Here is a 9,944-nt window from a genome sequence, read left to right on the forward strand (position 1 = left end):
CTGCAGAGCACGCGAGCTTTACAGGCGAGCGCATATTGGTCAGTGAGGCCACGACGCCACGCAGGGCCGACTTGGGTGGTTCGCAGCCTGAGAAATTTCCATCCCACGTAGACGGCCCAGTATTTCATTTCCATCCCACGTAGATGGGCAGAACCCCTAGACGGGTGCGGCGATGGGAATGGCCACAGCTCTCTGTCTTGCAAGTTCCGGGCAGCACCGCGACTGCCAGCAGCCCTGGGGCGTCCGCGACTGCAGGTGTGCCCACCAGCCATGCGCCAACTGCGTCTGTACACCCGATGCACTCGTGCCTGCTTCAATGCACCGCCCTACTGCCAACAACACCTTGCAACTTGCCTCAGCGCTGCCGCATCCCGCGTGACGAACCCTTCGAGACCCGCCTCCCCAGCGCCAGGCCATCCTCTTGAGCACACAAGGGGCAATGGTCTGCATTTGCAGATGCCATCCATTCAAGCATTCCGGACCACAACTTATTAGCTTCCGGCACCTGCCTACGCCACATCCCGTACCGCAGCCGCCATCTTCCAACAAACACGCAGTCACACATTCACACAAGTCCTGGCACTATCACAATGTGCCCGGAAGACAGGCCCAAATGCCGGCACCGCCTCCTGCTGCTATCCACTCATTGCAGCCCCTCTCCTTATGGCAGCCCCTCTCCTTACTGCACGATATCATGGCTTACGCGCCGCGAAGCCCCAGCTTGGGCAGGAGCTCCCGCAGCTGCGCAGCCTGGTCCGGGTTGCCTGCGCCGGCGAAACGCACCACACGTAACCAGGAAGGGCGTCAAGGAGTGCTGCGATGCCGTGCGACAGGCTGAGGACTTACACTGCCAGTCAACAACAGTCTTCGCTGCCCAGCTCGCTCGACCCACCACCGAGGCCCCCGCACCCACCTTGCTGCAGCAGCTGCAGCACCGCGCCCGCCTCCGCCGCGCCCGCCAGTGGCGCCTCGCCGTACATGCACGCCAACATGAGCAGCCGCACGGCGGCGCCGCCGTCGCCCAGCTCAACCGCTGCGCGCACCGCCGCCGCTGCGTCCGCCGCCTCCGGCGCCAGGCCGTGTTCGTGCAGCGACTCCCACAGCGTCACCAGCGGAGCCGCTGCCTTGAGCCGCCGGCACTCCTGTGTAAGCCGTGTGTGAGCGCGGGGAGTTACATTGATGATTAAATAAAAAGTGAAGGCGCAGCCAGGAACAGGGGAAGGGGGGGTTGTAAATACCAGCCCAAGCTAAACCAAACCAAAGTGAGTTATCGAAGCGCAAGCAGAAGCGAAAGAGGGGGCAGAAGGTCGGAAAGATACATCCAGGGATTAGCACGGCAGCCGTGACGCAAAACCCTTACTCAGGTACCACTGTCAAGTGTCCTGGACCAGCCTGCCTTTGTCCCGCAGCAGCCTTCCGACACGTATAGGTACATGCGGTACCTCCCCCGCACACACACACATATACACACACACACACACACACGTCTCCCCGCACGCCGCTCGCTGCGCACCTGCACCAGCACGGCGTGCAGCGGTCCGTGCCGCGGGCTGTGCGCGCCCAGCTGCCGCGCCGCCTGCGACAGGTGGTTGGCCGCCGCCACCCCCAGCGCCGACGCCAGCTGGCCGGCGTCGCCCGCCTTGCGCAGCAGCGGGGCCAGGTGCTCCGCGGCGTCTGCAGATACATGCGTGCAGCGGTGCATGCAGCTTAGCGCCGGGAGCAACACGGCTTGCAGCGGAGAGACGAGCTTGCACAGGTGCGGGGCGCAGCCGTTACAAGTTCTCAAAACAGGTCCTTCGGGAGCTCCTAGCCGTGTCAATCGCCATGTCGCAACAGCGCCTGCGGCACTCACCCAGCACCACACCGCGGCGCAGCAGGCCCGTGAGCGCCTCGTGTGCGGCGGCGAAGGTCGTGTCCGCCGCCAACGCAGCCGCTAGCTCCGCCTTGCCACCATCTACGTGTGCGTGTGCGGATCCGGAGCGCATTGCGTGTCATAAGTACACAGAGGCTTTGGGTGGGGCGGCCCCGGCCAGAACGCTTCTGGGGCGATGCAACACGACTATGCTGCTTCAAACAAGCCGCGGGCAACCTCCCCCGTCCCCGTCGCCCGCCTTACCCTCAGGCGGAGGCAGCGGCAGCGCATCCAGGGCCGCCTTGGCGGCGGCCGCCACCGCACGGCCGCGGCCGCCGGTCTTCCACGCCACGGCCTCACGCGCCTCCAGCTCCACCTGCGCCCCGTGCCGCAGGGCCGCCATGCGCTTCTGCCGCTTGCGGTACAGGTCCTGCAGCTCGTGCAGGTGCCCCGGCACGCGCGCCCACTCGGGCGTGCGGAGCGCGGCGGCCGCCGGGGAGGGCGCCGCGGCGCCGCTGCTGCTGCTGCTGCCGGCCTTGGCGCTGGCGCCCTTGGCCGCGGCCTTGGGAGCCGCGGTGGCGGCCGTGAAGGATACGGACCGCAGCTGCTGCGACTGGCTTTGCATGAGAAAGCGGGAGGAGTTGGTGGCGGAGGAGGGTAGGGAGGGGCGCGGCGGGAAGGGCGAGCCGGCGGCTGAGCCGGGCACAGAGCTGGTGGAGGAGGCGACGGAGCCGCAGCTGCTGCTGGAGTGGCCAATATGGTGGTGGTTGTGGTGGTGATTATGGTACTGGTGTAGAAGCGCGATGCCGGAAACGGTGGCGGCAGGCGTGGACCAGCGGTCGACGCAGTCGCCCAAGGCGCTGGCGTCCTCGAGACCTGAGCGGCTGACGTCAACGTCCGCTGTGCTACAGCGCGCGCTGGCGGCGAAGCGTGGACTGTTGCCAAGGGACGCCGCAGCCGCCGAGATCCACGTCGGCGGGGCTCCTGATAACCGACCGCTCTGGGAGGGGGTGCGGAGGTTGCGGAGGAGCGGAGCTGGGCCGCACGGCGCGGAGGGGCCGGCCGCTTCGGCGCGTGTAGCTGAGCTGTGCTGAGCTGTGCCCACCCAAGAGCAGCTGCTCTGCGGCGACGCGGCGCTTTCCGCTGCCGCAGAACACGTGCTAATACCCGCTTGTGCCTCCGGACCGCAGAGCAGCACCAGCGCGTCCGTCCCGAGCGCGGATGCTGATGGAGCTCCCCCGCGACCGATCAAGTCCATTCGCCTGCTGGCTATGGCTGTTAAGCATTGTAATGATCGTAACATTTGTAAAGCGCGTGAGCTGGCGCGGTTGTTGCCAGTGCAGAGCACCGAAAACTTAATACACAGAAAGCTGCGAAGGAGTAGATATTGTAATGAAGAACAAATATGAACGTTTAGCACTGAAGCCACTGTGCGCTGAGCCCTGTCACGGCATGAGCTCGCGCCCATCGCCGAACTTTTGCTGCTTGCTGCCCCACTCTTTCGCAAACATATGGAGTGCATTCACATAGACGCATATAGTTGTTAAAGGGCATACGGCCACCATGACTGTGCTGCTGACAAATTGCACCGCTTACGGTACCAAGTTGCGAACCCAGGTTGAGGCGCTGCTCGCGGTAACACCTGCGCTGCTAGGCGGACGAACGGACATGCGAAAGTGAGCTCACAGGCGCCCAGCCCTTGCCGTTAGCCTTGCAGCTTCCGGGTGTCGCTCAGGCTTCTGTTGCGTGCTGGCAGCCCCCAAGGCGCCAGCGTGCCGTAACCGCGTGCCGCGCCGGCACTTCTTCAGGCGGCGCACGCCGCCCAGGCAGCACGAAGCATAGCGTGCAGTGCAGGAGCGCTCGCCTCTCCGCACAGGTGCATGGGTGGTCGCCAAAGGCTCACAGGCAGGGTTAGCACCGGCTTCGCGCGGGCGGGTCGTGTGCTGGCTCCACACGCCGTGGCATCAACACGCGAACCGGTGTTGCTGTTGCTGTGTCGAGTGTGTGGGCGCCTTGATTGGCCCATGACAGCGCTGTGGTGTCTCTCGAGGCGGATGTCCCTCCGCTGGTGTGCATCACCATTCGTCCGATGCCCCTCGTGTGCGTACTTGACTGGTCTTGGCGTGGCGTGGCGTGGCATAGCGTGACACACACGAGCTCTGCCCCAGGAGCAGCCGCTGCCGAGGAGGAGCCGCCGTCGTGCCAGGGGCGGACACGCAGGTGCCAGCTTGCGAGCGGGAGTGGCAGGGAGCTGGACGGCAGGGCAGGGCGGGAGCAGGCGAGTGGCTGTGCCGGAGGGCCGCACCACGCGGCCTCCATGCGTGTGAATTACAGGGCTGGGAATGGGGGGGGATGCGGGTGCACGGTGCGGGCTGACCCACAAGGGCGTGCTGCCAGTCGCGTGGGATCACGACTGTGGTACACGCACATGGCTCCCGCCTGGGGGCCCCGGACATTCGGTGTCGGGCAGGCGCACTTGCTCCCACTTGGCGCCATCACCACCGTTGAGTAGTCGCACCTGTGATGAAGGGTGATCGCCAGAGGCGCTGGGCGCATGTAAGCTGTCTGCTGTGTGTGAAGAGCAGTAGTGCGAGGGTCGGACCTCCATATCGTGGGCAGGACTGGAGAGCTTGGAGCCATGAAATCCCCGAATCATCCCAAGGTATATTACACCATGCGCGCGGCACAGACATGGCATCCGGGTACACGCTTTCTGTTATGCGGCCAAAATCGGAGCAGGAGGCGGCTTCGCGAGTACACGGACGGTGGACACATGCGGTGTCCTCGTGCGCACGAGCCTGGCCGCAGGGCTGTTGTTGTGTGTGGTTACAAGGTGGTGAGCACGACGTGCATTCCTGTCCTTGTAGAAACCGAGGCCCGGGCCGGGGGGCCCTTATAACGCCTGCAACACTTATATATGCAGCTAGTTTGGTCCCCGAATGGGGGTGCTTATGCTCCTGTGCTCCCAAATGGAATCTAGTAACGCGGCTAACCTGGCCGGGTCCGTATTCTGCATGACAGCCTGCATTCCGCCTGTAAAATCGATCTCGCTACCCAAACGCAACTGGTCGTAGGCCGTACACCGCATGAGCACATGATTCTCATCTTGGACTTCATTTGCAACACATAGCGGGCAAATCCTCTCCTCCCTAGGTCGTCCATAGGCGCGGTTGGCAGTAAGCGGCCAGCAGCATAGGCGGAACCTCATCAAGGCCTTGTGGTGCGCAACTGGTATAAATGCTCTACTGTGCCCTTGCATGGTCAGTGGTGCCGCTCCTTCCGCACACAGCCCCATCCAATGCTTGTACTTGCTCATCTGCACGGTTGCTTGTTGTCTGATGGGAAAGTGCTTGGCTCAGACTGCAGCCGCTCGTGCTTCCACGCCTTCATTAGACTCTCTCGAAAGGCGGATACTATTTGCCCTTCAGGCAGCGGGCTACCTGCTCGACTCTCCTCCCTTTCCGGCCTGATCATGTGCATACGGCCTTGCCATACGTCTACGCCATGCGCTGAGATAAAGCGGAAAAGACGTGCACACCACCCATCTCCCTCTGGGTGTACTAACGCGTCTTGTACTTCATCAATTAGTGCATCGTGAGCTAGGCTATCCTTCTGCACGGCAATCCTGTTGTAGAATCCAATGCAAAGCTTGGCGAAAAAGAAATGGAGTGGTAGTTGTGCTAATTCAGCAAACAGCAGGCGATGCGATGGTCGCTTCGTACCCACTGTCATCCTCATGTACTGCACTTGTAATTTGACGGCCTCGTCCTTCAGGCATGCTTCAAACGGTCCGTGCGCCAGGTTATTGCTGTCACGCCGCCGCGGTGGTGGGCCGCCGTCCAGCATTTCCGCTAATACGTCGGGTCCCCACACTTCACAACCATATGCTAGGATGGAGCGAACTTGCACCTCAAAACAACGCATGCGTATGTCGGGGGAGAAAATCCTCAAACGGTTTAATCTATTAGTAAGCGCGTGCATAGCACGCCGCGCAGCCTCACATAGCGTCTCTCTGCAGGCGGCAAAAGCACGTTCAGGGCGTTCAGGGCTGGCTGGCCGTGTGATGCTCACGCTGGCGTGCCAGCTGGCGTCGCAGGATCTCGCATCAGGAGCTTAGGCATCGCCATATACCAGGTGCTTCTCAGCACCGCCACAGCTCCGAAAGGAGGAGGGAAGGGCGAGACTACAAGCCGGGGAGGGCACGGGACTGCTCAGGGGAGAGGCGGGTAGAGCTGCAGGGAGAGCATTGCACCTGACTGTTGAAGCTTTGTACTTCAACGCGGTTTTCGCCCACAAACATTTACTCAACCAACAAGCAGTAAACCAAAAGCATATAACTTTACTTGACTGCAAGCAAGTCGGTCAATGCTCGGTGCCACGCAAGCCTTCTGACTGCTTCTCTCTCTCTGCCTCTCTAGGACGGCGCATCCTGCTGTCATACCCAAAGCACCCGAGACCTGATACAAATTAAAGCGCGTCGAATACGTGTTGGGGGCGCAAGGCGGTTTGGGCAGCGGAAAACTTCGAGAGTCTGCCAGTTCTCTTCGCAAGCCGGAGAGTCTTTCGCACACACGTTGCGCAACAGTTAGTGATGGAGACGGCCACAGCAGCCCCACCACGGCTTGCGACTGCAGTGTCCTTTACCAAAAGGCGGACGGACGATGTAATTAACCCACTGGACATTACGGAGGCGGAGCTTAAAAGACGTCAGGGCCCCAGCCTGACGATATCGTGCGCGGGTGGGTCAGCGGATGGCTCGCGTGTTGCCTGCTCGGTTCGCGTGGCCTTCGCTTCGCGGCACAGACCCTCAGCGGCTCGAGTATGTGGCGGGGCGGCACAAGGGGCCGCTGTAGGCAGCGCGGAAGGGCCATAACCGTGGCGGTTCTTGAAAAGCCGAAAGGGTGTGCACGAACCTGTGCCAACTTGCTCACGGCCTTCCTTCTATGCCACGCAACCGCAGTGGACGGATCTCAAATGTCAGATAAAAGCATGGCCACGGCACTATCTTTCTTCAACAGCAAAAGGTGGGTATGGTTCTGGGCCACGGTCCTGGGTCATTGACAGGGCGGGGATGACAGGCACACGTGCATCAGGATTCCAGCTCGAATAAAGCCACACGGGTGCCCTCCTCACGTGGAGGCAGAGGGGCCTACGTGGGAGGGCACCAGGCCACCAACCTTCCAGGTCTCCAGGCCCTATCCAATTGCACCGCCGCCTCCGCCACCGTCATGCACCGCTGAGACACACGCATTTACAGCCCACATGCGTCCCTCGCCCCGCTCCCTCCCCGCCTGTGCTCACCCAAACACACGCGCACACGCTGCCTGCTGCCTGCTGCAGAGGCGACAAGTTCAACGTGATCCACATCAGCGACATGTCCAAGAACTACCTGTCCAAGCACCTCACGCCCAGCCACCTCAAGAACTTCTACGTGGACATGGCGCACGGCGCGAGGGTGAGAGAGTGGCAGCGGGCGGGGGCGGGCGGGGGTTGTAAATACCAGCCCAAACTAAACCAAAACCAACGAAAACGAGAGTGCAGGCAGAGGCGTTAGTTGCGAGCGATAATACTTATGGGATGTGGGTCGAGGCGTCGTGGAGCAGCAGGACGAGCGGCGCCGGCGAGAAATGTCGCCGCCCGGGCTCGGTGACGCGCACAACAGCACAAGACAGGCACGCGGACGCGACAAGCAAAACCCACGACTTACCTGGCGACCAGGAAAGCAGCCCCGACGCCAGGCAGGGAGCGTCGGGCCAGGAGCACGACATGTGGGAAAGGGGCAAGGCAAAAATCGGAAGGGCAGGGCACAGTGAAAGGGCCGAGGCGTGTCGGCAGTAGGATAAAGAAGGGATAACAAAGACAAGACTACACACAAGCCCAGGCGGCGAAAGAGGCAGAGAGGGCGTGAGGCAAGGGTTAAGAGGTAGATGCGGGAGGCATGGGGACCAGTTAGGGGAGAGATGACGGGGTGCTGGGCAGTGTGCGGGCCGCGTACGGCTCCCCACAGGCACTGCCAGCCTGGATGCCCCGCACGCAGAGGGGGCACCCAGATGCAGGGATGGTTAGTCGGGAGGAAGGGCGGGGCAGGCAGGTGGCGCGCACAGGCAGGTGACACGGCGGGCCGTCAGGGAATGTCAGCAGGTACTCACGGGGTAGGCACTCATGCGGGGGGGGGAGTTTACCCCAATCCCAGGTAAACCAAGACCTAAAACCATCCAACAGTGTGCTGGGGGGGGGGCGTTGGAGGGGCCGAGGGCGAAGGCGGGGCCTCCCATCTGACCCACCTATCGCCCATCGTTCACTTTCTCCCTCTTCAACCCCCACCCCACCCCCCGACCCGACCTCCGCCCGCTGCTGCCGCCTGCCGCCTGGCTGCCGTGCAGGTGAAGGCCGAGTGGCTGTGCCGCGAGAAGGAGGAGGGCCGCTCCACCTGCGAGTCCCTCACGCGCCTGGCGGAGAAGCACCGCACCGACCTGCTGGTGCTGGGCAGCTGGGGGCGCAAGGGCGAGAAGCTGTGAGACAGGAGGAGGGGGGCCGGGGGGCTGGTGGGGGCTGGGGGTGTAGGTACCAGCCCAAACTAAACCGAACCGAGCCAAACTAGCGGAATGCAGGGGGGGTATGTGCCCGAGCCGAGCGAGAATAAAGTGCCGACGTCCGAGAACATACCGGGGGGGGGAGTACGTGGGGGGCTGGGCTGGGGGCGCAAGGGCGGGACGCTGTGAGTGTGAACGAGCCCAATGAGGGGAGCGGAGGCTGGCATTGGAGGGGAGCGCGAGTCTGCAGGCGTGTGGGAGCTGAAGATGGGGGACCGCAGCACAGCACGCAGAGGGATGACAGGGGTACACGCATGACAAGGAGTACAGGGCCCCAAAACCATGCGAGCAACGATTGTCGGATAGCCGTCGCTTGCGAATGCATACCGTAGCGCAAACGTCTGAGCATGCCGTCGTTGTTGCTACTCAATGCCCTTGCCCCGACCTGAACTGCTTTGGGCGCCTCGCACGCCCAATATCCACACCTTCAAATTGGATCCGCCCTGCAACCCGCAGAGACATGCTGGGCACTGTGTCGGACTTCTCACTGCGCCAGTCGCACTGCAGCATCGTCATTGTGCGCAGTGTGGGCGGCGGCGGGCTGGGCGGCATCACGGGGGGCATGGGCCCCGCCGGCGGCCCCCCCGGCACGGTGGCCACCGGCCGGCCCGCCAAGTACCTGTTCGCCACGGACGGCTCGCACGCCGCGCACCTGGCCTTCACCTTCCTGCTCAACTAGTGGGTGCGGGGGGGGGGGGGTGCGCTGCGGGGGGGGGGGGGCTTCACAGGGTTCAAGAGAAAGGATAGGGGGGATGGACGGGTTGCTGTGACCGTTCCCACCAAGCAACAAAACGAGGCGAGAGGCCTCGGAGCCTGAGAGTGAGAGGGGGATGCACACCTCGCGATTTGCAAGCTGGGCGCTGGCTTTCCCCTGACCTCGCCTCCTCCCCGACCCCCGCCTGCCTCCCGCCCTGCCTCCCGCCCTGCAGCCTGCTGCGCCCCTGCGACAGCGTGCAGGTGGTGGCCGTGCACACGTCGGCCAGTGAGGGCGCGGAGGAGGCGCGCACCACCGAGTTCTACAAGCAGTACATGGAGCGGCGCCGGGTGAGCGGGAGGAGGGAGGAGGAGGGGGAGGAGAGGGGGGCGGCGGCGCGCAGGGGAGGCGGAGGGTGGGAGGCGGAGGGTGGGAGGCTGTGTGCGTGCATATGTAGCGCATGTTGACAGAGCAGGAGGGGGAAATGGAAAGACAGGCCGTAGGGGGAAGGGCAGGGCGTTTTGATGCCACAGCGCCGTGGAACAGTCAGGGGCCCGGGCAATTGCGCTGGGGGCGGCTGCATGTGCCGGGAGCAACAGTGCCGCGCCGCCGCCCCCGCCCTCGTAGTCAACCCTCCGGCGCTCCATTGCACTGCACTGCACTGCACACCTGTCCACACGCCTGCTTATGCCCCGCTGCCTGCCTGCCTGTGTCCTCCCTTGGCGCTGTCAGGTGGCGGGGGGCGTGCACGTCAAGTGTGTGGACCGCCTGACCACCAACATACCCGAGGGCATCGCGGAGCCGT

At 63.4% G+C, this 9,944-nt stretch overlaps 2 protein-coding genes across 2 annotated transcripts in view; one reads left to right on the forward strand and one right to left on the reverse strand.

The window, feature by feature from the left end:
* Nucleotides 1-6: 6 nt before the first annotated feature.
* On the reverse strand, nucleotides 7-3,264 carry CHLRE_03g211409v5 (uncharacterized protein). The gene is made up of 5 exons (XM_043061579.1): nucleotides 2,117-3,264; nucleotides 1,853-1,954; nucleotides 1,514-1,674; nucleotides 914-1,142; nucleotides 7-764 (listed from the first exon to the last, which is right to left on the reverse strand). Exons 1-5 carry the CDS (start codon nucleotides 3,108-3,110, stop codon nucleotides 700-702), a joined length of 1,551 nt encoding a protein of 516 aa, XP_042926708.1. The 5' UTR covers nucleotides 3,111-3,264; the 3' UTR covers nucleotides 7-699.
* Nucleotides 3,265-6,170: 2,906 nt separating this feature from the next.
* CHLRE_03g211521v5 (uncharacterized protein) overlaps nucleotides 6,171-9,944 on the forward strand; it is a 5,731-nt gene continuing 1,957 nt past the window's right edge. Inside the window, exons 1-7 of the mRNA XM_043061580.1 lie at nucleotides 6,171-6,591; nucleotides 6,813-6,876; nucleotides 7,193-7,307; nucleotides 8,236-8,366; nucleotides 8,902-9,123; nucleotides 9,375-9,489; nucleotides 9,872-9,934. Of these exons, the coding sequence (XP_042926709.1) occupies nucleotides 6,444-6,591; nucleotides 6,813-6,876; nucleotides 7,193-7,307; nucleotides 8,236-8,366; nucleotides 8,902-9,123; nucleotides 9,375-9,489; nucleotides 9,872-9,934 (858 nt within the window). The 5' untranslated portion in view covers nucleotides 6,171-6,443. The remainder of the gene's footprint in view (nucleotides 6,592-6,812; nucleotides 6,877-7,192; nucleotides 7,308-8,235; nucleotides 8,367-8,901; nucleotides 9,124-9,374; nucleotides 9,490-9,871; nucleotides 9,935-9,944) is intronic.

This window comes from Chlamydomonas reinhardtii, chromosome 3 (assembly GCF_000002595.2).
Source record: "Chlamydomonas reinhardtii strain CC-503 cw92 mt+ chromosome 3, whole genome shotgun sequence".
NCBI lineage: Eukaryota > Viridiplantae > Chlorophyta > Chlorophyceae > Chlamydomonadales > Chlamydomonadaceae > Chlamydomonas > Chlamydomonas reinhardtii.